We start from the raw sequence: 27770 nt of genomic DNA, 5'->3' as shown, positions 1-27770 counted from the left end.
GATATTTCTCATTAAAGCCATTAGCAAAAATTCCCATTAATTGGGAGAAGAGAGAACATTGAAAATGAGACAAGACCAATATTTTCTGTGGTTCATGTTCCAAGCAGGTTGTTTCTCCCTGAAACATCACTGTATGCTTAGTTTTTCTTTGCCACTTAATTACTTCTGACACAGTAAAATCAGATCTAGGGTAAGCAGGCCAGGTCAACTTTGCACCATTATTTTTAACATTGGGTTGCAAGACTGAAACCCAACAGTTGTTCTTTTGGTTAGTAGTTTTATTAAAGAAACAGGACTGAACAAAATGAACCCTGAGGTTGCAGAGGACCACAGGGTCATGGTTACCCGCCTCCTGCCATGTCTGAGTCCAGAGGGACCCAGGACACTTGTTCCTTCAAGTTTACGTGAATGGGAGTGCATGAGGCAGCCTCATTATCTGGGCATCACAGACAGGACAGGCCATAACAGTCACTGTCCTGTCGAGGCGTATCCAGAGAGGCTGTAGGCAGTGAGTCCTTGTACAGTCGGACCCCAAAGATGTTCCAGTGGATGTTGCCTGTGCACAGCCAGCTTCCAGACCTCAGGTGAGGAGCAGGTCTCAGACCATTACAGATCACGAAGGAAAATACTGCTGCAACCACCACATGTGGGGGCTGCTGCTTTCAGGCTTGCTTCACGGCTGAAAAGGGAGAGAGGGAGAGAGGCAGTCCATCCCTAAGGCACTAGTGCCACGTTGCAGACCCACAGTCTGCCAGACATTTCACATACAAAACCCAAAAAACACACCAGCAGGTGTGAAACCACAGACTTCTGTGCAACTTTCCCTCTTGTGAACTCAACCACGTTTCCCCACCTCCCAGAAGCTGTAAAACTACACAAGCTGGCCAGGAAAAGCCAGGACTTCCATGACACAACAGCTAGGGACACAATGTCCCCGGATTGAAACAGTTGGCAGTTCTGCCCTGGAATCACAGGCCTAACCGGCCCTGCGACAGTGAGTGAAGTCTGGAGGTTGGCTTTCTTAAACAACCTTTCCATATCAGTAAAAGCCCAGTCACAGCTGTATCAGAGTAAGCATGATTCTGCTTGTATAGCTTCTTTTAGCCAGAACTATACTGGTAAAAACACATTCTCACTAACATAAGCTGCATTTGAACTTGGAGGAATTTGCCCGTGCAGCTGTCCATTTATGCAGTTATACTGATAAACCTTCCTGATTTCTACTTCCATATGATGCAGCTTTTAGTATGGTTAAAAAAGTTTTCCAGAACAATCAAACAAAACCCGCTGCTTAAATTGCTAGCTAGCTGACAGATAGCCCTTGGTCTCAAAAGCCGGACTTCACTATGCTGCACAAGTGAAAGGAGCAGTGATATACCTGTACATCAGGTGCCCATGCTCACTCCTACCTCCTTCCTTTCCCTTTTTCCCAAATCCAGCAAATCCTCTCTGGCCCTTATCCTGTCGGCTGTGACCAGGGTCATGTCTTGGTGAACACCGTGCTTCTGGGAGAAGTGCCTGAGGAAAGGTTGCCCCCATGCTCCCCAAGCCGCCCTGGCAGCTCCAGCCCTTCAGATGACCCCAGCCACTAGCAGTTTGGTGCTTCTGCTGTAAGAGCTGAAGAAGACACCATGGTACAACAGTGCTGAAAATGGAAAATACCTGGCAGCTTGACAGTTGAAATGGCAGCTGCTCCCTGCTTAGAGTTGACTTCAGAAACCTGTAATGAAATGGATGGAGACTGACAAGCGCTGACCTGGCACCAGAGCAAGGAGAAATCTTTTCCACTCTTTCCATCATTTTACAAGAAGTGATGGATGGGTTTGATAGCACCAACCACCAGGTACCTCCTGGTCTGCCAAGGCCACAGAGGTGCCAGAGACTCAGGAGGAAGATCATTCGTTATGCAAGCAAGAAATGGAAAACGCTGCGGGATTTGCCTGATCAATATAAACAAATCTCTGCACACTCCCTCACAACTCCTCATTGCCAACAGATCATTTTAGTTGTTAGATATATCTAACGCAACAATAAAGTGAATGAGGGGTGAGAGAATTTTAGGCCTAAACGAAGCAATGCTACTCGGATAAAGGCACCTTGAAGAAACACAATTTAATGTGGGAATAGCCAGTGACTGCCCCTGGAGTTTCATACAGCTCTCGAGGCAGACACCCCTGGACCCCAGAAAGGCTGGTTAGGTGCCCGGGATGCCAACCACTGCTCCTGTGTATGTATGTGTGCATGCCCGTGAGTGCATGTGTAATGAGGAGGAAACCAGCCTGCAGACGCAGGCTGAAGCTGGCAGAAGTTATTAAGGCAAGGTTGGCACTAAGCAAACAAAAACTTCCCGTTCATAAACATATCTCAACCCCATCTGCAAAGGAGCAGTTCTGGGAGAGGGGACTCCTGGATCTCTAGCCCACCTGCTCCTTAGTCTCAAATGTTTTCTGTGTAAGAACATGACACCTTGCCAACCATTAAACATTTTTTTTCCGTTAAGCAGACACCCAATAAGTGGAAATTCCATCACTGCTGTTTACTTTTAGTATTAAGTGGCTTGCACTTGGGAATTGTATTACAAATTGTCAAATTATGTTCCCCCCCTTTTTATTTCAGCAGGAAGTTAGATTTTTGGTTAAAGATATTTTTAAAATTTCCAGTTGAGGGGTGGGGGATAGTGAGAAGCAGAGACACACACTGCTTGAACCTATTTTCCAGCCAGCCTCCTGGAGGTGATAGCGAGGTGGCTATCACCCATAATTGGACTTCAGAATTTCCATATGCCCAGTTAAGAATCCTCAGAGTTTTTCCAGTCTCCTCAACTCAACCAGTTTGACTTCAGAATTAATTGACAGTGATTTAGGAGTTGGTTTTCCAAGGTGTTGAATGCACACCATCGATTTTAGGCTGAGCACTCAATTTCAGCTTTCTCAGCATCAGATCCTTCCTGTTTAAAAGAACAAAAAGCAGATTTAAAGTTTATTAAAGCCAGACCCATATGCTCAAAGGAAGGGTTATTAGCCCCCTAAGTGATTCTATAAGTTAATATGTCTTTATTAGTTGGCTCTTTTCAACCTAGCAAGTGTTGTGGAATAGGCCATTATAAATTACATAAGCTTTATTTGAACTGGCTTCTAGTAAAACATAACACACCTATTGGAAAATTGTTATATAAATGTCACCTTCTGGTGAGCAGTCTGAACTAAAACACAGATTTATTCTACACTACTGCTAACACACACAAAGTCTTCTTTCAGTTTTCTCATGAAACCGGTCTCCGGATAAAATTCAGAAGTGGCGTAGACAGGAGTAATTTCTTTGTGTTCAGTATCTCAACCATTTTAGACCAGCTCTTGATTTGGTCCTACGTTTGCAGGGCAATAGAAAAAAAATGTAGTATTACATCACCAAATAACTTAATTTGTCCTCATCTCATGCCTGGCTAGACACTAGCTTTTTCACTGCATGTACAAGTAAGAGCAAGAAATGCTTTCGTTTCCATGGTTTGGAGAGGAGGGACTGATCAAGGACTTCCATTTTTTTTGAGGGACATTTTTTTTGAGACAGCAGAGGCCACATATGGATGGGTGTAACTACCCATCTTATTTCCAAAGGCACTACAGCACTTCTCTTCAGCCCTAGAGATTTACCATCTCCACTGCAATATGTACTCTCCAGAGTCCCTCTCCGTATTGATCCAAACACAGGAAGGAAAATGATTAAGTGACATCCAGAGTTAGCAAGATTTCAGATTATTTACCAGTTACCTGTAAATGCAGCAGGAGTAGCCCTGGGTTTCTCATTAACTCCCAGCACTGCTGGGAGCTGATCTGTGTCAGGCTTTCTGCAGACTCTGAAACAGCTCTTGCCACATTATTGAATTGGTCTTTCTTATTAATCCAGGGCATCTTTCTCAGAATGAAGGCTTGAGGCTGTAAATTTTTTTCCTTAAGAAGTGGGATGTTGGGGATGTGGCCCTTGGCCCTCATACCAGGAGTTGCGCTGCCAGCACCAGACTATGGCAGAAAGCACTGAGTTTTCAAGCTAAACCATGCATAATCTTAGGACACCAGCAGAAGGCAGCCACCACTTCAGTACAGGCCAGAAACCAGTCAGATCGACATATAAAGAGCTATTCCAAAATACTTCAATGGAGGGTGATATGGCAAAGGCTCTCCACAAATTGCTCGTGAACCTACAACAGCACCTCTGTAAATCCCACCAGAGAGCTCCAGTCCCGGGTGCGATGACAGACACGTTGCCTTTCCACCACCACTCCACACCACTGTTCATCGCCCCCGCACAGGGGCTGACACCCACAAATCCTAACACTATTACTAGCCAGCTTCTGACAGCCAAACGTTGTTTTTGATGGCCAAGTTACCTAGTTGTGTCTTCAAAGACCATTTCCTGCTTGTTGATCATGTCAGCTGTCACAAGAAATTCCTGTCAAGGTAACAAAGCATTTGGGGTTTTGTCTTCAAGGGAAATAATTACCTCTTTCCTCCATTAAAAAAATCTCTTCATACTAGTAAACACTTTTAAAATATATTTGAGCATTGTATTTCAGGTATTTGATGTCATCGTGGAAGTTTAGCTTGTGAAAGGACAAAGGAGGAACGCTTTCATTCAAAAATGACCCTTTCAGTAGTCTACCAAAGCTCTCCACAGATTTAGCACAGTTGCGAGAGTGTAAGGGATGTATTTATTGCAGTGACTTCTGTAGTATGAGCGGAGTGTGCACGGGATGTACGATACCACCAACCTTGCACGGTTCCAGCTTGCACTGTACGTATGCAGAAGGATATGTTGCACATATCCAGTGCAACCTCATCATTAGCACACAGAAAGCTTCTTGGGAGGTGGTACCTCTTTTTAGTCTTCCCAGCTTAACTTCTGCTTGGTGAAGGGAGATACAATGATCTGTACAGAGAAAAACTCCCCGCAGAGCCCAACTATCTGCCTGCCACACTGATCTAGAAATAAGAGTGTTCCTTACCCTTTACAGAACACTCACTGTAACTCATTCCTTACATCCAGTATTTTTCCCTATGATTTCCTCATGATTACAAGACCAGCAGCATTCTCACCTTAGTTCTCAGGATGACTTTCTTCTAAATTTCCCTAAAAACACACTTTATTTCTCTAAGGCTTTTAAATGTAACCAGGGGCAAGACAGCAGCACACTATATACGAAGAGACAAACAAGGAAAACAAACACACACAAAATCATTTTAACATAACATAAAAACCCTTTGGCTTAAAAGAAACATAGAGCATAACTTAGATTAGGACATTTTATTCACAAATACCTCATAGGAGGCACCTGTAAAACACCTCCACACTGCCAAACCTTCTGCTGTACACTTGCAGCACAAGAGCTTATGTAAAGAGGCTGCAGTTGTCATTTCATTTATATACAATCTTCAGCTAGGAAAAAGCTGGCCTTTAAAACTGATAGCACATGAGAAAGTTTTCCAAACATTATAGAGGCAGAGGCTTTAGAAGCATTGCCACTCATTTCTTACATTTCCAAACCAAAGACATCACAATTGAGTATTAGGGTTTCAAGCTCACCTAGCTAGACTTTTACCATTCAAATATTCAGTTTTAATAAATACCACTTTCAAAAACCACTTTTTCAGTTTAGGTATTTTACAGAATATCTCAGAAGTGCTAGTTGAGAAAATAATCTATTTTCCATTTGTTGAGAAATTTATCACATGCCATACATTTATAAAACTCCTTGAAGGAAAACGTTTTTCATCCACCAACATAATACAGATGTAAATTTTGAAATCCCAGCATAAGTGAGCTGTTGATTTCAGCTTTACAGAGCAATCTCCAGACTCTTCAACCACTCTGGTTACACAGAAGTCTTCTCTCTTAGATGGACTCTGGTCAAAATGGATCCAAAATGTAGAACTGGAACCAAGAATCTCTCAGACTTCTGGGCACACACAAGCTCATTTTGCGACTTATTTATCACCCGCCTGGTTTGCTGGGGAACCAGGGCTTATGCAGTTGTGTTTGCAGTCAGTCTGCACCAGCAACTTGTGAGTCCCTTTGCCAACTCCAACTCAATTTGAAAGGGCAGTCATAAAGTTAATGCAGTTTGGAGAACTAACAAATCTAGGGCTGATCAGACTAACCTATCCACCTGCAGGGGAAAGCAAAAGAGACCTCCATCAGCCTTTTTGTTCTCTGAGAGCAGCGCACCAGCCAGCTGGCGTGTGCCCTTGCTCACCAGTCAATTTGCAAGCATCCCTGAAGGTCAGCCACAGCCCGGCTCCCTCCTACTCATCAGCAGCACTCAGGGAGTCAAAAGCGGGGCAGCTGCAGTTACTGAGCAAAGAAAAAGGAAAAGTAAGGCAAAGATCACAAAACTCAAAGGAAATCAGACTGTAGGGACTTTACCAATGGAACAACTTGCTTTACAGCAACAGTCAAAATCCCTTCCCATGAGATTTTACCATGCAAACATTTTTGTAATTTCAGTGTATGAAAACAGCACAAGTATAACAGAGTATATTAGCATTATTAAAGCTGAGATAAAAGCAAAAAACCAAGCATGCTATATATTCATTCTCCATCCAAACGTTGGAGGAAAATAAAAGGATGCTAGTGATGCTAGCTATGAGCTTCTGTATCATTTAAGTTACAGTTACAAGTGATCAGGTTGGAGCAGTTTAAGAACTTTCTGCCTTTCAGATGAGAAACAAAAACTGACTCTAAATAGGCCCAGTCCCATCAAAGCCAAAGGAAAATGAGTTTGTGAAAACAGTCTATCAGTGGCCCCGGCAATATCAGAAATACTCTCTGACACAGGTAACTATTTTAATCTTTAAAGGAGGGAGCTAAAGTGACAATTCTCTACAAGAAAACTTTGAATGGAAAAGAAAAGCTGGTGTACAGGTAGGAGAGCTTGAAACTGTAGATTAATTGTTTAATGAAAAGCAACTCAAGTTCCATTTTTCTTTGGAGGGCAGAAGAGGAGTTTGCAGGGGTCCAGGCTTCCAAGTGTCAGCTACCCACAGGACAAATGACTGCTGCCAAGCATAGGCCCCACCCCTGATTCTTTCTTGTAGCCTGATCACTGCAGGAGAAACACTACTAGCTGAGTTTTCCCTGCTCCTTACTATAGTAAAGTTGTGACCTCAAAAGCTCCCAATCCTCCTTGGAAGCCTAGCGGTCAGCTCCCCGCAACAGAAAAGAAACTGGAGCGCATCAGTATTGATCCTCCATTCTACTCTTACCATCTCCACGTAGAGCTTCAAATCAAGCATAATAGAAAAATGGCATAGGTGGAAGAAATTCTGCTCAGAAGTGTCCTTGACAATCCCTGCACCTTAGAATTAGAAAGGATCCCCCATCCTTTCTAATTAATTTGAAATTGCTACATTATAAAATTCTCACTGATGTCCGAAAACAGTTATATACTAATGAAGATGGGGAAAATGAGGTTTTACGTAACAAAGAAAATAATTTTAATCTATGTTAACAGGCGATATTTAAGGTTACAGCTGGTGATAGTATTTCTGACAGATGAAGGCAAAGCTGTGTTAATAACAGGCACATTTGTTTATATGACTTATTTCATGCAAAGAGCATGATTCAGAAGAAAATGCAGGGTGAAGACAAGCAATCACAAGAGGCCATTCATCATTCTGCCTACGTTTTTTGTTAATGCATCCACAGAACTGCAACTGTGCTAATTCCACAAGAGAGAAGTTCACGGCAGAGGGATTAAAACAGACAACCTTTGTCATCGTTCTCCAGCTGTCAGTCAGCCTTTTCTATCTGCCAGCATGTGTAGACAATATCAGCTCCATAAACAATGCCACTCCTTTAGTGGCATTCCATTGAAACGATAACATTAAGCAGCTACTGCAAAAAGACACAAGGTTACGTAAATCCAGAAGCTGAAGTAGTTAATTGGCTGTTTCTCAAACACCCGCAGCAATCCACTTTGGTTCCATTGCTATACTAGTAATTAAAAAGCTAATTGCTATTTTATTTAGGAAGGCAAGAAACCCTAAGAATAAAGTCATGAGACATGCAGCTTGCTGAAGTGAGAATGGTAACGCTCTCTGTTCTCACGAACAGGTCCCTGCAGTATAAGTGAGCTATCACCTTGTGAAGGTTTACGCAAATACTTGTCACAAGAGTAATTAGCTAATCAGAAATCTAGACAATACCTCCTTCCCCTTTCTCTGTCTGAGAAGGTTTAAATGGAAAACTAACGCTGTTGTATTTATTTTGATGAAACCTATTCTGGCTGATGTTCATGAGATAAAGGCCCTTGGGCCAAAATTTTCTCTCTCACAAATGAATTCCCCCCTAACTCCATAGAGTGTTTCAGGTACGTAAACCTAAGCTGAACGTACCCTTTTGTTTGAAAACAGTGTCACTGGTGAAAATGCTGGGCAACCTGGAATTTTAAAGAAACGCAAGGAACAGACTAATCTGAATCTCAATGTTTCAAGTGAAAGACGACTTACAACTTTGTGAGCGGCAGAACTGTTTCAAAACATGCCCAACATCTACAACTGAAGAACGCCGTCATTGCTGTCTGCTGCCGCTGTCTGCTTACAGTGCTGCTTTCCTCCTTGTCATGCACCATATAGTACCAAAAGAAGGGGGGGGGAAACGACCACTACTCAGACTCCACAGTCAGGCGGGTACTATATGGTGACAGTTTATTATGAGAGCCAGAATCCTTAAGCAAGCATATAGGTTCATGAAACAGTAACACATAACACGACAACTACATACACAGGGAGGGTAATACAACCTGTTGAAAAGGATCAAGCCGGTGGTCACAGATGGTTTGGGGATCTCAGCCCAGCTGAGAGGGAGCTCCGAAGAGCCTCCTCCAGTCCGCGTCCTTTATGCTTTTGTTGCCGCACGGTCTCGGTAGATAAGCCCTTGGTTGGGTCTTATCTTTTACCCAAATGCACCGTCTTCTCCCCTTCCCTCTTATTTTAATAATGAGGAGCCGTAACTGTTATATCACTAAACTAAGTGCTCAGTATCACAAGTTGGTTTTACTTTTAACTTTATGCGGGCGAGGTTCTCCTTTTACTTCCCCGCCTTAGGTTTTCTCTCTCAGTGGGTTCAAATATGTTTCAGAGCCTGGGTCTTTAGGCCCTTGACATAAGTTTAGGCCTCAGAACTGCGAGAGGTGTGGCAGAGGCGGACTTATCAAGCGAGCACATACTCAAGGATGACAGTGTCCAAACAGGCGAGAGCTATGGGGCTTTCGCTCCATCCTGTCCCCCGTTTCTGCACAGCCATTGCTCCCTTGTGTCCAGCTACATGAGGGCATGGGCATCACACTCCTGATCACACAGCTAAACAGAAGAACGACTGAACAAGCGAAAAACCACTCTGGGGTGAGCTGATATCAGCACTGCTTCCACTAGGCTATGCAGAGAAACAAGAAGTGGGTCCTGAGCTACAAAGGGTGACGATATTATTAAGAGCTTGCAATGCAGAAGGGGTATTTATTCTGATGTTACTGAGAGCTGAAAACGCAGAAGGGGTATTCAGTGTGAGTTGGTGGGTATGGTACAGGATGTGTGCAGAGGCAGAGAGAAACAGCAGAATAATTCATGTTTTAACATAGTCCTCTGGAAAAGGAACCCTTGACAGCTTTTGAAAATAGCTGCCAGACCACTTAGGGAAGAAAGGAGATTCACAGAAGACTTTCTGTAGGGAAAAAGGATGCACACCAAAAAGTGGGAGATTTCAAAGTACTGCTTAGGGGAGAGGAAAGAAAGAGCCCAGAAATGCAAAACAGCAAACACTGACCTAGCAACACGGCAGGATCTATGTTCGATAAGGTGTAGGAAAGAATTGTTCTTGCATCAGCAGGCATTCAGAGCATGCCACATAAAGAGATGGTGAAGTTAGTACACTGGTATGCTTTACCACAGGAATATGCAGCATTGCTGTCACCAGCACTGTATAACTTGATCAAAATGTATTTTGAATGCTGCCATGAGAAAGGTGTGGAAAAAGTTACCTTTCATAGCACGCTATTTCTATTCACATTGAACACCCTGTCTCCTGAAAACACAGTTTTATAATGCACTTGTAGTCTTTTACTCACAAATTTCTTTCATCATCAGAATACCTATCAGCTGCAACATAGTTAAGAATGTCACCATTACCCACCTTAATATATAGAGACCATACACAAGAATTGCTTGAAGCAGCAGTTAATGTTAGTAGTATTGATTTAAGCCAGTTGAGAGTTACAGGCAGACACACAAAAAAGCAGGGCTAATCTTGCACTAGTTATGGAAGAAAAACTTCTACCTCCCACGTGATTTGTCTGGAGGAAAAAGAGAAACCAAAAGTCAGTTGTTCAAGTTTTTAAATTCTTTTTTTTTTTTTTTTTTTTTTTTTTAAATGAAGTGTTGCTGGAAATCATTAGCGGAATAATGACAGCATTTTCTAGTTACAATTTAAAGTGGGTAAGATAAAGAAAATACAAATAATGGTATAAATAATATCAAGCAACAGCCTTTGCAGAAATTGCTTAAGGCAATGGCTATAACTGACATTACAAATTCTACTTATATATCTGCATGTACAAATCTATACATTCCATAAATATAGCATCAGCTGAATTTTAGTCCACTGCTTCGCTACCTAGTATGGGATACCTCAGACTTTACTGTGGATTAGAAGCTTCTGTTTTCTAATACAAATCCACAACATCATGCAACAGTCATACAAGAAATTCAGTTATCGACATAACTTAAAGAAATTAATGCTCAGTGGCACTAACAGCAGGAAACTCACAAGCTGGCGTTTTGCCTTCCTTACCTACAACAGGGATTTCTGTATCAGCCGATCCTCTGTCACTCATGCTGTAACTCTTAAGCATAATGAGAAGGACTAGGGTTCTTACTTCAGCTTTCCCTCTGATTCCTCTACAGACTAGTCTCAGACATTTGGTCCTTACATTAAGAGTAATTTTATAGCTAGTTATAGAGATTATAATTTCTTGGAATGTAGCACATGGAGCTATGATGCCAAATCTTCTCCATCTCTTCATGGGATGCCGGGAAGAACTAGATTCATTATTGATGTAGATTAATCTTCACCCTAAAATGTAAAAGGGAAAAAAAGGAAAAACAAGTCAGTCACAGGCACTCTTCCAAAGCTAGTAATGGTTTTAGCTGTCAAGAAAGGGAAAAGCTTTTTGAAATTTATCTAGTACATTAAAAAAAAACTACAACCAAACACCTCTGATATAAGTTATAATAGTCTTTTGAAAAGCACTTAATAGAATGCAGGTTCTTTGGCAAACCCTTATTATTATCAGATTATGAAAGCAGACCATGATTTTTTTTTTTAACACATGTAATTACAAAATGTTCTCAGTTGAGTGACAAGTCTATTAAATGCATCCACTTCATTTTTCAGGATTCTATGCCTCAAGCATATATATTTGGGATTAAAAAGACAAGACTCACTACATCTTTTTCTTATCAAGTTTTCACTATCTGGTAAATCCTTGGGTTAAATTCTCCAAAAAGATTAGAGCAACTGTACTGTGCTTACTCCATCAGAATCAACTGAGTTCAATTTCACACCATACCACAACAGATTCCTAGCATTGTTATAAACACCAAATACTACAGACAGCATTTTTGAAAGGCTGTGGATAGTTTCCAAAAGGTACCCACCTTCACCTGGGCAAATGGTTCTAGCTGACCATTAGATTTCCATGGCAAGTGGGAAAATGAAGCATTTCCAGGCTTATTTCCTTCCTTCAATGTTTGTGAGAGAGAACCAGCTGCACACACTCACTGCAGAAGAAATGGGTGGAAGGCTGTACCCATCTTACACAAAGAGAGGATAAGACATCCTCCATTATTTAGGGTACTATATGAGACTCCTAGTCAGAGGACCTAGTTGTATCACTTCCAGGAGCCACCTCAATGGGGACGAAGACTGTAAGCATTATAGTACCAAATGAGCACGAACCATAAATATTTCTGTTAGTTTTCAAGGGGAACTGCTAAACTTCAAACTCCAAAATAAAGGACTCCTGGAGATCCATCTAAAGCTAGAACATTTATATGATCTACCACGTGATGGAAGTCACAGAACTTTACCTAATTAGTGATTGTTGCTGGGAATCCTACATTTTGCAATGAACTACAGCATCTACAGCAGGCTGGAAGATTGCAGTTAAAGCCTCTAACTCTGTGTCACACATATTTTGGCTTGCAGGGCAAACAAGGAAACAGTTTAAGATGATGTAGGCTGTAACATGCCTCCCGTCCCATCTGCATGAAGCACAAAAAACCTGTTAGAACATGGATGCCACTTTGTGCCACAGAGCTGGGCCCAGGCTTGCCAAACACAATCCTGTAATACCAACTGCTGGCTAAGCCAGGAAGCAGGAGCCACTGTGATGAGGAACAGATGAAAACTGTTGGAATTTGCTCATCACAATGAGAAATTCCAACTCCTCATTTCCTCCATAAAAGAAAACTTAACTCCTGAGAAGTTTCTTGTTTGGTATCACAGAAAGTAAAACAAAGAAAGAGTGGAGGGAAGAGAGCAAGTGGGTATTTCTGGTGAGATCAGAACTGCATTTGTCACATAACCTAGTGCAGAGTGAAGCTGTTCTGGTCATGCATACTGTAAGTCCTCTGCATGTTTTCTACATCTCCAATTCAGAAAAACACTTAAGTATACACATAACCTTTGAAATATGTTTAATTACAATACATAGTTTACATTAGAATTAGACTTACACAGTCTAGTTTCAAACCAAAAATAATATATTACACTTCTGACATGATCATGTTACAAAATCCAACTGCAAGGTTCACAGAGTATAGTTCTGGACATCTGGCCTAGGTTTTTTTCCCTCCAGAGAACTCAGAAAAAGGACAGGCAAGCATTCAACATAGACAAGAATCCCAAAACGTATGGGTTGGCTTTATTGCTATCTTTCAGGACAAACTGCAGTTCAGAGCCTAAAACACAGGGTGGGGGAGAACCCTGATATCCTCCCCATCTCTGCTTCAGTGTTACTTAACCTTTCATAATAGTTTTCCATGTCTATGCAACATTTCTAGCAATTGCTAACTAAGTACATGTGTGGAGGGTCTAGAAAATAAATTTAAAACCATGCCTTAAGGATTAATATATGAGTGCTCAGAATGGAATTCTGAAAACAACTGTGCTGTACACTGCAATATGGCACCTTATTATTTTCAGTGCTTTTGACTAATCCTGAGTTGAGATAATGCTAAACAGACCCAATTAGTTCAATAAAAAGAAGGCAACATTCAGTCTAGCAAAGTCATTCATTATAATATTTATTCTACGAAACAAAGAAAACGTAAAACTAAAAAATGTTCCATGCATTTCATAAAATACAGAGAAAGACACTGTCACAAACAAAACAGAGAATAAGCAAGCAAAACCCCCACTGAAAATCCCGAGAGCTCCACTCTCCACATTGCATCATATAAACGCAAAAAGCATATATAGAAGAAAGAGCAGTCTGAGGAAAGCGGCAGGTTATCTGTCAATATCTTGGATGAGTAAATCAGCCCACAAGACTTTTGCCACCACCTCTCTTACCATAAAACCAAACTGACGCAACTTGTTTTCCTTGCTACCAGTTCTTGGCATTGTCTTTGGCTGGGAAACCAGGATAGCACAGCAGAATTCATAATAAGTTGCAGGCTAGAAAGATACTAGGGCCCAAAGCGTAGGTAGATACAGAAAGATAGCAGGACACGATGGGTGGGAGGAGATGGCAGTTGGTCCACTGCTGGAAGCAAGGTGGAGGGACATGCTTTGACTATCTTAGCAGGAGCATGGATGGTGGGAAACACATCCTGTAAAAGAAGTATGGGCAGAAGCAGGGAATATATCTAGTACCTCTCTAAGAGTCCCAGTAACATAAAAGACATGCTGCATTATAAAAGGATGCTGAAAGCAACACCTTTATTTAGGTTACAAATTACATTACTATAAACCTTCTTAATGAAAGCTTTTGATCCAGTTCCTTCTCCTTCACCTACAGTACTCCATTTGGCTTTAGCAAAGCTGTTATGAGATCCTCCTCTTGCCTTTTTTTTCCCCCCCCAGAACCTCTCAGACTCCCACAACAGTTACCAACCACATAACTACTGACCACAAAGGCAGTCTAATTCTGGGCTCTGACACAAAAGCAGCCCCCATCTCTTATTGGGAATGCCCAAAAGCTGCCATAGCTGTATTTGGGGAGGGTGGTGTAGAGAAAGGAAGAACAAGGCTCTGCGTACACAAACGCCTATTACCCCCAAAACCCCACTCCATGCAGGCTTAGAAACACCACAATCAAAAAGAGTTTCATGTGGGGAGGAGCAAAGAGAAGACAGCAGATTGGGATCCTTCCCCCTGCACCCAGGGATGCATCCACTTCTCTGACAAGAGCTTTCTTCTGCTAGCTACCAAGCTATCTCTGCTGCAGTGCAGAAAGTTCTGCATTGGCCTCCTGTAAATGATGCACCATGGGGGAAGATTGTTACAGTTACAAATATGGTTTTCACGTTGTTTTTTAAAAACATAAAGCTAGGAATTCATATTTTTCAAAAATTTACAGTAAAGTATAATTTAACCTGTAGCATGAAATATTTCAAAATTAGAAGATGTGATATACAGAATTGCCCATGCTACACCTTAACTCTGTTCCTTTGCCTGTACGTATCAGGAATATGACTTTACATCACATGATCTTTTCACCTTTCAATCCCCAGAAGAACCTTATTTCATTCCCTGGACAAGCACAAATGAGGCGGAAAGAAGACTCCATAGGAAATCCCAAGTCCAGCATTTCTCACTTTTGTGTGCTTGCAGCTAGAATAATGTTTTCTTGATGGAGTTTTTAAAATTCAATTATGTTTTATGTGCTCCCATTTACCTTGCATGAGGAAAACAGAAAATGCTGTAAAAGATTAAGGTCTCAGGTCTTCACAGGTCTCCACAGGCCTTGGTAAAACACAAAGATTGAGTCTTCTTTTAAAATAACTGCCCAGCTTCCTAGCTAGTGTAATTTGTGTTGTCCATGTAAACATTACACAGAGTCTTTGTACCACCCACTAAGCTCTTTGCTTCAATCAACTATTTGTGCCCAAAAGCACATCCTTATGTTTCTGCCTACACCACAGCCATCCTCCTACGCCACAAAAGATGTAACAAAATAGGAATTAATCATAGGCTGGATACTCACAGGGATTGCTGCTGTTTGCGTCTGTCTTCCCAGCCTTGGCAAGTTTGCTTGAGTTCTGCTGTGCTTTGCCCTGCTCCTCTCCAGTTAGCAGGGCTTTTATTTCAGAGGGGATTTTCCCTTGGTCCATCGCCATGCACCACTGCTTGTACTGAAATATGCAAACACATTAGGCATTAGCAAACTGCCAGGATCACATTAGCAAACAAAACAGAGCTGTAATCTTTCCCTTCCGGTATATTCATTTAAGGTTTGAATTTACTGGGCTGAAGCCTCTTACAAAACTGCAGAGCACTAATGAGCTAAGCACGTGTCCATGGTTGCATACCTGGCCTCAGTAAATCCTGTTTCAGTCAATAAACTGCTACTCAGTGGCAGTACTAGACACAATACTGTAATTATTAAACAACATGGAACACTTTGTGCATTTTCTCACTGCTGGCATGCCAGAATACCGTTCCAGTTCATGGCCTATTAAAAACAAATATTTCACATGACTCTGGGGCTGATTGACTATTAAGAGGTCCTTTCTGATTGTGCAAGGCACGGTTACGGCACATGTGCCTTATTCCTAGTTCCCTCATTTTAAATTCTTCATTGGCAAACCCTGAAGCACACCAAAAAAACCTGTGGTCAGTTGGCTGACTTTCCACCCAATCCTAACCCTATTCACTTGTGGTGAGTAGCTCTGCCTATTCAAACAAACTTAATGCAAGGTCAGGACAATATACTCAGCTCCAGTGAAATTTCAATGGCATCTCAAGATCACTGAGGAGCTGACTCTGTATTTCCAGATGAAACATTCTCTTTGGTTAATGCAGCTTCTTTGGCCAAGACACCCATTTATACATGCTGTGCAACCATCTACACAGAGAGTATCCTGCAAGAATCAACCTCCCCCACAGAGACAAAGGTCTGTGGGAAGCAATGACACACTGTGGATGTAGTATGTCCCCCTTCATATTTTAACACATCTTTTTCCACCCTCTACCTCTGTCAGAGGTTTTCCAAAACAAACATTTCATATACAACAGACTCATAAGCAGTGGCACTTTCTTTGCTTGCTTCCAGTTCAAAACCAGCAGATAACTTGCAGCATGGGGTTCATGTTCAACACACAAAGTAGGCAAACAGCTGAGTGCATCTGTTACTGATGTTCTGATACCTTATGGCTAGCCAAATCCCACTCTCAGTTACAGTGATTTCAAGAACAAAAGTCCACGAGGGCAGGTCCAAATAATACTGAGGGTTAGGTTAAGTGATAGTTTCTTACCATTTCAAGCTCTTCTCTAAGAGCGCAGATGGCTCGCTCTCTGCTTGAAACCAGCTCTTCCAGGTACTGGTACCTCAGCTTCTTCCTGGCTCTGCACTCTCTTGCACTCTGACGACTTCTTTCAAGCTTTGCCTTCAAGTCTATTTTGGCTGGTTTACGACCTCGCTTGCCTGGTTTCTTTACCTTGCCTCCGACCACCTGGAAAGGAAGGTTACATTAAAGATCCTGCTCTGCAGAGGGAATGCTGCAGCCATGTCATTGTGCCTACTAGGCGTCTCAAGTAGAAAATTTTGCATGTACTTTCACTGATTCTAAGCAACAGAGGAAAGATGTAGCTTGTTTAGGGGGCTGATGTATGAAGTTTTCAGTGACAGCATCAAAAACAAAAGGGAGGGATATGACTTCATATTGAAGTCAGTGCTTAAGCAGTCCTATTGTAAGTGCTACTAATCTGATTTGAAGGAACAGCATCACAGAGCAGTTGAGATTGGCAGGGATCTCTGGAGGTCATCTGGTCCAATCCCCCCTGCTGAAACAGGGCCACCTAGAGCCAGTTGCCCAGGACCATGTCCAGATGGCTTCTGAATATCTCCAAGGAGGGAGACTCCACCACCCCTCTGGGCAACCTGTGCCAGTGCTCGGTCACCCTCACGGTAAAAAAAAAAAAAAAAAAAAAAAAAAAAAAAAAGTTCCCTGATATTCAGAGGGACCCTCCTGTGTTTCAGTTTGTGCCCACTGCCTCTGGTCCTGGCACTGGGTACCACTGAAGAAAGCTGGGCCCTGTCCTCTTTACACCCTCCCCTGCAGGTATTTGTACACACTGATGAGGTCCCCTGAGCCTTCTCTTCTCCAGGCTAGATAGTCCCAGCCCTCTCAGCCTTTCCACACAGGAGAGGTGCTCCTTCATCATCTTAGTGGCCCTTTGCTGGACTCTCTCCAGCAGCTCCATTTCTCTCTTGTACTGGGGAGCCCAGAACTGGACACACTACTCCAGATATCTATGAGGATACCTGGGACACCTTGGAGACAGAGACGATCAGTCAAATTCGTAGTAAAACCATTTTATTATTACCAACAACTCCTGCCCTAATATAGTGTTTCTAGAGTTGGCAAATATTATGGAGTTTAACACTTTAATTTGGAAGAAAAAAATATTTATTTAAATCGACATAGTCCAAAACTTAGCTTTGCTGCAGTAAAATGACCATAGTTTCAGCCTACTCGAAAGATTAAATTTGTCAGAATTACTCATTAGCCATCTGAGCTTCCTCGGTCCTAATTTCTTTCAAAGGAATCTTGTGAGGATTTTTACTAAACAGGGAACTCAGTTACACTGAGTCCTACCTCTGCTGCCTCTATTCCAGTTGTACCTAACCACTCTAGCCATGTTTACCTTCGAAACAATACTACACAGCCTGGAAAATTGTCTCCTCACACTTCCTCATGCAACCTATGCCAATGTTCAACTCTCCCAGCACCTAATTTAGATCCCCCTTCCAGAACTGTAACGCTCTAGTTTCTTATTCTACAGACTGCAGGTTTTGCAATCATTTTCCCCTCTTCTTTGTGGCTCCTTTTCTACAGGTCAGAAAGCTTCTCTTGCTACAAATAAAAAATGTTTACTCTACACTTCCGCACCCAAATATTTTACTCTTAACATGAGAGCATGGCACATGGAAGTCTTAAATATGGTCTGAAATTCAGTACACTGACCATCAGGTAGTATCGCCCTGTAAGCATTACGTCAGCCACACACCCCACCTCCCCTCTGAAGTGAGAATTTCTCTTTATTTGCATTCTGACCACACTGTTTGAATGGATGGGGTGTGGAGAAACACACCTAACACACACACCTACATACAAGAATTTCACTACCGGCTTAGTGTTTCACCATACTGTGTATAGATGGTACTTTTTCTAATAGGCAGTGTTCAAAATATCAGAGTTCATAATAAAAAAAGGCACTTTTTTACTGTGTGATGCTACAAAATAAGTCAGCTTTGACATTCAGAGAAGTGACTTGTTCTACAAACTTAGCAGGCTGCAACAAAAACAATAGCATAGTGAACTGATGTGCTAGAATGAAGGGAAAAAAAGGATTATACAATTGAGCCTATTCTTTCTTTGGCAAGTGAGTCAACAATCACATGCCAACATAATCCTACCCTCTCTATATTGCCTCTCCTAATTTATTCAGGTGTAGCTGCCTACCTTAAGCAAATAGAGGAACAGAAAGTACTTAATGGACATCTAGTGACAATGAAACAAAAATAATACATTCAGAAAAGCAAAGGAAAAAAAAAAATCAATCTCTTTTACATTTGAACTGCTGAATACAGTTTGAATAATTCATTCACTCTACCAAGGTGTCTCCTTAAGATCTTCTAGTTCAGATACTATATTCACCGAAATAGTATAAAACTAACCAGCCATGGCCAAGGGAGAAAGAAGCTCCAAAGAAAGGAAAGTGACTGTCCTCTTTCGGGCATGACAAGCGCAGCTCTGTCCTCTCATGGAACCACACTCATATTTCTGCGTGGTGTGATTTATACTCCTAGCTCAGCAGGAGTTAGGCATACACAGTCTTCCCAGGAGGGGCTCTAGGCACTCACAATTTGCTATCTATTATTACTCGTACTTGAAAGATTTCTGGATATTACATTATACACTACAGCCAAAGTACTTCAGTTCTCAAAGACTTTTAGCGCCTGAGGGTTTTTTGTGCCAATGCAAGGTAGTTTAAAGTAAATCTTTGAATTCAAGAGCTAGATAAGGTCTTGTAGAGACATACACTCCAGCTCTCTTAAAAAAAAAAAAAACCACCTTTGCCACTCTTTGAGCTCTGACCCTCTAGAAGAGTGGGCTAGCACTCGAGGTTGGAGTCCCAGCACACCACATACTGCTGTATGAACAAAATAATAACTGGAGTCTTAGTCCTGTGCATGTCACAGCCATGCCCTTTCACCAGAACATCAGGCAGGTGAATAGTTGCTACCACGCTGCTTCTCACAACCAGCAAGTTAAAACTACTTGGAAATAGCACCCAACTTTTCCACAGCCAGTGTCTTGGGCAGGCACCAGCACTGAAAAGCTCTTGCAAGCAGCACACCTTCACAGCAGTTAAATCCACCCAACACCACGATCTCATAAAATAATTTCTTTTTAAGGACCTGTTATTTTAAAGCATCTTGTGCATGCTTATATGTAGCTGATGCCTTTTTCAAGGGAGAGGTCATATCAACACAGAAAACATACAAAGGGCAAGGGAGAGTGGATAGTTACGCCAGTAAGATACCAAGTGAGCTCATACAAACTCCGAGTTTAAAGACATGTTTTTACAGACAGATTAGAGATGTGGACATAAAACAGTTAAAGGTACTTTGTAGTCTGCAAGGAAATTAGACACTGGTGTAGACTGCTTTGCACATTGCAACGGCATCCTGGATCCACCATTATCAATTAACTGCTTTCCCTTTAGTCACTTTAGAGAGCTTTCTACAGATAAGTGTACTAATCGCTCGCTCTCCCCCAAGATCTTTTACCACTGCAGCAGCCCTACACACTTTTCTCTTATGGCAGGAAAAAGGCTTGTACCTCTTGGGTCGTTGCTTGCCAATGCTCTAACCACCAGGACTATGGAAATAATGAAAAGCTTCCTTCCCTTTTAACCCTGACTTGTAAGCAGCAAGACCCTAATAATCTGCCTTCACACCATCCCAAAAGACCCATACTGTCTTCATGGATCCTGAACTGGAGTTCACCATACAATTAGGCATCACCCTGAACAGCTAGTTTGGTAAGTGATTTAATCAAACCCTGCATCCTGAACAGTTTTTCCTCACCAGTATTTAGAAACTCCTGCTGTAACCTTAAGCAACCCAGCTGGGGAAAAAAAAGGCCTGATAAATCCCTTGCCACCATCCCACATTACCATATCTCCCTGGCTTCTAGTCATGTTTGCCTACTCAGTTGCTATGCTGATGTGACAGAAAGAAGACAAAGCAGAAGTGCTAGTTGATGTTGAACATGGCAGCAGACCAAGAAAAAACAAGCAAGCAAACATTTTTTTATTCCCTTTGCATTCCTTGGGAGTTTATAAAGGGATGGGATCTATTAGCATTCAGCAGTAGGGATTTGGTTTTTTTCAGGAAGTCATATGTAATCAAGACCCAGAACAATATTAATCATAAAAACTGTCATAGAAATATTAATGACATGCATTTGTCAGAAATCTGATCAAGCTCCTATTTCAGTTCACTCAGACTTCAGAAAATAGAAGAACACAACTCCCTCCCTTTTTAATACAGTACTTAGATCATGTTGTGGTTTAACCCAGCAGGCAGCTAAACACCACACAGCCGTTCATTCACTCCTCTCCCCTCCTCCCTGCCCCCACAGTGGGATGGGGGAGAGAATCGGGGAAAAAAAAAAGTAAAATTTGTGGGTTGAGATAAAGACAGTTTAATAGGACAGAAAAGGAAGGGAAAATAGTAATAATGATAAAAGAATATACAAAATAAGTGATGCACAATGCAATTGCTCACCACCTGCCGACTGATGCCCAGCCAGTTCCCAAGCAGCCATCGCCACCCCCCAGCCACCTCCCTCCAGTTTATATACTGAGCATGATGTCACATGGTATGGAATATCCCTTTGGCCAGTTTGGGTCAGCTGTCTCGGCTGTGCCCCCTTCCCAGCTTCTCGCTGGCAGGGCTTGAGAAACTGAAGAGTCCTTGGCTAGTGCAAGCACTACTTAGTAACAACTAAAACATCGGTGTGTTATCAACATTATTCTCATCCTAGATCCAAAACACAGCACTGTACCAGCTACTAGGAAGGAAATTAACTCTATCCCAGCCGAAACCAGGACAGATCATAACATCATTCTTGCCTGGCATCAGCGTTCAGGTAGAAAATTATTTGACCTGGAATTGGAAATAGCTGCAATTACTTGCCCTGATATAGAAAAAGCCCTCAGATTTCTGGATTTTTTATTAGAGGGATTGAGCAGATCTCTACAGAAGCACTGCCAGATTGCGTGATGGAGAGGTCCCCCTTTGGAAGGAGATACAAACATAACATGGCCACCAGCATTCATACCCCCAAAGGAACTGAGCCACTCGGACAGAAAATTGTGATAAAGCTGGCCTCACCGTGACATCTGCAGGTTTTGAATAATTTGGCAGATTAAAACACTATCTGAAGCACTGTTCAGCACTACTGATGACATTGACCAATTCGGCATCCTCCAGCAGCTCTCAGTTCAGATAAACAAGTAGCTTTTAAGTGCTCCATCAACCAGTACTTTGGATCCAGCTCAAGGAATCGTCTTAAGCAGACTCTTGGTTGCATTAGTGGCTGAAGGTACAGGTCTGCAGAGTTTAACTTAGCATGGAGCTGATGATCATCTACAGAATTTATATAAAACTATAAAAATGATTAGCAAGAAATAAAACCTAAGCACTACATTCATTACAGTAGAGGGGGGAGGAATCTATTCACGCTCGCAAATATTTTCTCAAAATCAGTAATAAAATTAAGGTAGTCACAAGTCTAATAAAGATGAAGTTATCTGATCTGCCAAGTCACAGCATACCATTCACAGTAGCAGTATATAACTCAGCTAGAAAATATGCTGGTTATTCTTCCATTGCATGACATTTTATATGCTTTACACAGACTATTTATTTAACTTTCACTGGCAGACAAAATGCATCCGATAATGATCCAAAAATGTAAGATATTATTTTGTGAGCAAACACTTGAAGTCTTAGGCAGATATGTCAATAGAAATTAATCCTAAAAATCTAATCATACAAAGTGATTAATGTACTAAGGTGGTTATCTTTAGCACAGAAGTGTAAAGACAACTATCTTTGCTGAAATGTCCATCTTTTGAAAAGCATAAGCTAGGAATAAAGATCAAGTTCTCAAAGTGTTACGCAGGTGTCCACAAGTCAAGATGGGTAATCATTAAGGTTCAGGGTAGGAATCGCTACTTAGACTCTGCAGCAATCAGCCAGATGCCACCTTACTGCTCAACAGATGAGAGTCCTCCTCTTCCCCCAGGAAGGACTTACAGCCTCACACGTTGGAAGCGCGTCCACCAACACGCCATACGCATTCCCCCAGTTTATACTAACAGAACCCAGGCACTTCTTTAAACCTCTCTCTATTGGAGCTTGAAACAGGGAACAAGGATGGTCAACTAACACTATACTACATATATCCTCCTAGCCCACTGCAAACATGAAATAAAACTGTTCTATGGGGTTTAAGCTCATCCATTTTACTCACCCATTGCAAATGTGAGAAAATGGACACGTCATCTGAGTGATGCTGAGCAGCGACTTGTTAAAACATTTGACAATTCAAAATTGCCCATCTCAAATTATAATCAAAGCTATTCAGGTTTTATACTTCCGAGCAAGCAGCAATGAGAACACTTTATGTTTGGACACGATCCTGGATGGAAGAAGTCTCCGGCGCTTTGCAAACCTGTGTGCCCCGAAAAAGTCCTGAAGGATAAAAACATAGTAACCCACCTCATTAACAACTGAGGTTATTATGAAAACAGATCCTGTGCTTTGCTCTCCGCACTAGCTCTCAGTCCCTGCTGTGGCATTCAAAGCATTCCTCAGAGTCAATTCCAGGATCACCTGGGAGAACGCCCCTCTCTTTGTGATCCCAGTCACCCACAACAGCGAGGGTCACAGGCAGTGATGTGCTAGAGGACCTCTCATGAATGAAGACCCATCAAGCCCTCTATTTTAAGCACAAGAGTTCACATCTGACTTGCTCCCACACTCCCTCCAAGGGCCATCTGCATCCCCATAAATTATGACTTAGAGCAAAATTCCCCCCGGGATCACACACGACCGGGTATTTGATGTTTCAAAGCTAGGCAGTGTGGAAAGCGGCGCAAGTCCTCATGCGCAGCATTTTGCTGTGGCCTTCCGCTGCCTTACCGCCAAGTGCTCCCCCAAAATGGAAGGCTGTATGAACACCAGAGCAAGACATCAACAGATGCTCGATCCATAAATATAAATGTCCCATACAAACAGTTTATCTGAGGGCTTGCTTTCTCAAACTCAGTTAACACCTGAAAACACTCTGACCGTACCTATTTAAAAGCTTTCCTTTCACTTCACACACTGCAAGTTTGTGGAAGTTTAGAAATAGTCAGACCTCAAGGCCAACGTCCTTGCCCAAGGCCCTGGGACCAGCCTGATGGAGAGCAAACAATCTGAGCTGGAGACCCGGCTTCCAACAGCCACAGCCCCTTTTACAGGTATAAAGGAATTTGCTTCTTCATTTAAAGGATGCAGCAATTTATTTACAAGCAAAAGAAAGCCAACAACCAAGAACCAGTCTGTTCAAAGTTGAGAAACTAACCCGGAATTAACACAAGTGCAAGAGATTGAGATCTACTCTTTTAAAAATCTCAAGAGTGGACTGTTTTATTATCATCAGAACTGGATAACAAAAGGTTTTCCTAAGCCTGCTTTTTTACCTCCTTTTGTATATCCAACACATATAAATAGCTGCCTTGAACTAGCAAGGCATTTTAAAAAGCTGTTGGGTGCATTTCACTAAATTTTCATTCCCATTCAAAAAAAGTAATCAGTTACTGCATTCCACTGCTAAGATTAAGAATGATGCACTGTACTTTTTTTTTAAATCCCACTTCAAGTTTAAAAATACCATTTTAAATATAATATTTGTCTCCAAAATGCACTTTTTCTTAAAACTGAATCTACTCATTCATGTTTTGGCTCAGTTAAGCATATTTTTGAAGAAAAATACATTTCATCTAAACTTTTTGAAAACTAAAGCTATCTTTTCCTTACAGGACAAGAATATTTGTAATAAAAGTGGGCAACCCCAAACTTTGTTGTTGGTTTGGGTTTTGTTTACTTGGCTTTAATGTCACTGGAATAACAAAAAACTTACCTAATGTGAAGAGGGTTTTATATTTCTCATTTCTACCCATAATCTGAGAAGTTAATTACTCACATAAGTATTGCCAGTGTACCCTATAAAAACGTCTATAATTAATACAAAAGATTGCAGTTAGCTATGTAGAACTGTATTTTAACGGTTACCAACAAGAGTTATTTATCAACTAACACAAATGTGAAAAATAACTCTTACCCTAACACAACCCCCCTGCTTCCCAATGTATGTAAGAAGTTATATGTAGTCTTGTAAACTAACCAAGTAATTTCACCTATAAAGGCCGAAATCACAATGACAGAATTTCTCCTTTTTCCTGTGTCTAAATACTTCAGAGATACATAAGTGTTATTTTGACAGAGATTAATTGCCAAGGAACAGCTGCATCACTAAGCTCTTTCCCTTACACAACCAATAGCTCAAACCACAGTTTGAGAAGTGAGACCAGTACCGAACAAGCCCTAGTTTCAGAGCAGCTCTATAGGAGAAAGAGGAGAAGGTCGTATTTTGGTTTCGGTTGGGGTTTTTTATGTGTATAATTTAAGAACATCCTTTAAAACTGGAACATGAAAGTTTTCTAGATCTGGCGTTCGGATATTCTACCTCTCCCTTTATTTCTTACTATTTCCTTCCCATTTTGAGGAATATGTTAAGATGAACCATTTTTCAATTGTTCTCTTAAACCGGGTACAGCTAAATTATAGTGCACTAAGAATTAGGGAAAACATTACAGCCTGCAAGCCCAACTCTAAATTCTTTATGTCGTGTAGATGAAGGAAAAGGCTGAATTTGGGTGGATGCAGCTATAGAACGGTTACTTCACTACTAATGTAATTTAGTTATCTCAGTTTTTACAGGGAAATTCCTTTCACAGTCACACTCGTCCTATTCACAGATAAGACTCTTCGACCACACAGGCTAACCCTCTCAATAAGGAGGAAAACATGACTCAGTGGAACTTTTAGAAGACTTCAAGGAGACACTGGCTCAAGCTGTAAGACCGCACCAGCTATAAAATGAAGTATAAATAGTGCTTGCCTCATCCTGACACAGCAACATGCAACAGGAAGAGCCCTCCCAAGAGAAATGGGATCTCGAATGGAGGCACCAAACCCTTAGGGCAACCTGCAGCCTCATGAACTTGTTCTGAAAGGAACCACAGCCCTTCAAAACAACTACAGTGAAGCCTTTCAGAGTAGCAGACACTCACTGACAAGTATCAGCTATTTTCAGTAGAAGACGTGAGGATCTGCTATCACCCGAAGGAATTACCTAACGAAAAACCTGCTGAGGTAACAAAGACTTTCAAAGTTTTCCTTAGGTACAGCCACACCCAGTAGTTCTGGGCAGGACCCTTTTCAATGCCATTGTCCTCGCAGGTATCTCAGTGGCAAGTATTAAATAAAAACATCATACTAGGGAACTGTACTTGAGGTTGAATATAGGAAGAGTAAATATTCCACTCTGCTTTTTTTTTTCTGCTCAACATCAATTTTTCTAAGGAAAAAAAGAGCAAAGACCTGTCTTACTGACTTGATGAAAAGATTTAGTTTATTTTGTAAATGTATCTGAAAGTGTTTCAGAAAAAAGCAAATTATCAGGACTTTACAAAACACAACAATAGATCAAAAATTATTTTTTAAATGAAAAATCTGCAAGTTATCTGTTACAAATAAGTTAATTCTGATACAGGAGAAATGAAGTGTTCTTAACACTAAAAGAAATAAAAATCAGCTAATACTCATGAGCTATATATGCCTCCAGAATTAAATCTTCTGGATCTTCTAAACTACTGCCCTGATTACATAAACTTTTATGCAGTTCTCACAGTTGTGAGCATTTTGTTGACTTCAGTGATGCAGATTCCCCCAACCCTCCTTTGCAGCTTTCAGACAAGGCCTCAATAAAACCAAATAGTATAGATACGTTAATCTGGCAAATCATCATGAACCTTACCTATACTTACAATCCACTCTGTGGATCCTTTGTACTGCGAAATTATTGATCGCTTCTAAGTTTCTTAGATTTATTCCCTAAGAAATTACATCAAGTATTTTTTCCCCTTCGAATTAAGGCGGATCAGCACAGGCAGTGCGATTTTGTTTTAGTAAAATTCAAGTGGGAAGAAAACCAGGTGGCTTGAGAACAGACAAGGTACCGCAAGCCTGTGACTACCACACGACCAGTTTTAATACTCAAGCCAAGCTCAGAATTTATTATGAGTCAGAAGACAGCTGCCTCACAGCCTACCTCAAGTGTGGTTTCACCTGGCTGCCTCCTGGGGACTTAAGCTATCTCCGGCACAAAACCCAGAATAATACCATAACCACCACTCTAGTGAGCTGAAATACCCAAACTCAACTGGGAGTTTCAGTTGCGAAACACTGCACTGAGTGGACACAGCAGTTATTTTCTTAGTCCTCACACGGGCCCTGTAGGTCCTGCTTTAGGGGCACCCTGGTGCAAGCAGGCAGAGGAGGCGTTCCTCGTGCATCTTCTGATGTTTCGCTCTGCTTAAGTGGAAGACCTGTACCTTCAGGGATGCCACTGTGCTGTTCTCACAAGAAGACACAGGAAGAATCGAAGCACCAGCACCCATTACAAGGCTGCAACCCAAGCTCCTACCCTAAGTACCTTACCATTTGTCCACAGTTGCTCTTTATCCAAGAGATCCAGGGTGCTATAGGAACATGATCCACCGCACCAGATCAGACCACTGGTCTGTATCCAGCCTTTGGCCCATGCCTGGAGCTTTAAGGAAAAGCCAGAAGCAGCATCCAAATGCTGTGCTCCATTGCGGGCAGCAAGCGAGGAGAGTAAAGGGGACAACCCCTCCTTCCTACCGGCAGCGACCAGAGGCCTTCAGGAGAAGATTACAGAGAAGTTTCCTTCAGAAGCCGTCAGCAGGAGCACTCACCTCACTCGCAGTTCCCCGTCTGCTAACAGTTATGAGGCTTTGTGGGAGTTTACATCACACACTTGCACACCGCTTGGAGCTTGAACCCGTCGGGCTCAGGCGCAGGAGGGCTACCCCGGCTCCCTGCACCAACGCACCGCCTCACCGGCTGCCCTCAGCTCCAAACTGGCCCTGGCCCTGGCCCTGGCCCTGGCCCCGGCCCCCGAGCGGGCCCCGCAGCCCCTTACCTTGCTGTCATCCATGTGTGCCGCCAGCCCCGGCCCCGCACCGCCACAGCCCCTGCACGGGGAGCGCACCGGAGCCGCCCGCCCCGGCGGATACCGGCACTCACAGCCCCCCAGCGCGGCCCGCAGCCGCCGCCATCGCCCGCC

At 42.1% G+C, this 27770-nt stretch overlaps 1 protein-coding gene across 10 annotated transcripts; it reads right to left on the bottom strand.

The window, feature by feature from the left end:
* Positions 1–229: 229 nt before the first annotated feature.
* On the bottom strand, positions 230–27770 carry CREBL2 (cAMP responsive element binding protein like 2). 10 transcript variants are annotated; one of them, XM_076344859.1, is made up of 9 exons: positions 27627–27770; positions 16527–16724; positions 15257–15404; positions 11703–11825; positions 10837–11118; positions 10180–10339; positions 2699–2947; positions 1663–1720; positions 230–679 (listed from the first exon to the last, which is right to left on the bottom strand). In XM_076344859.1, the coding sequence occupies exons 1-4, from the start codon at positions 27639–27641 to the stop codon at positions 11776–11778; spliced, it is 411 nt and encodes a 136-aa protein (XP_076200974.1). In that variant the 5' UTR covers positions 27642–27770; the 3' UTR covers positions 230–679; positions 1663–1720; positions 2699–2947; positions 10180–10339; positions 10837–11118; positions 11703–11775. The 10 variants fall into 10 exon arrangements, with proteins under 10 accessions (XP_076200974.1, XP_076200956.1, XP_076200985.1 ...); XM_076344841.1 differs by lacking the exons at positions 230–679; positions 1663–1720 and having other exon boundaries at positions 2098–2947; XM_076344814.1 differs by lacking the exons at positions 230–679; positions 1663–1720; positions 2699–2947 and adding an exon at positions 5284–6160 and having other exon boundaries at positions 6248–10339.

This window comes from Aptenodytes patagonicus, chromosome 1 (assembly GCF_965638725.1).
Source record: "Aptenodytes patagonicus chromosome 1, bAptPat1.pri.cur, whole genome shotgun sequence".
Classification (NCBI taxonomy): Eukaryota; Metazoa; Chordata; class Aves; order Sphenisciformes; family Spheniscidae; genus Aptenodytes; species Aptenodytes patagonicus.
The sequence above is the reverse complement of the archived record's forward strand: the minus strand, read 5'-3'. Positions and strand labels throughout refer to the sequence as shown.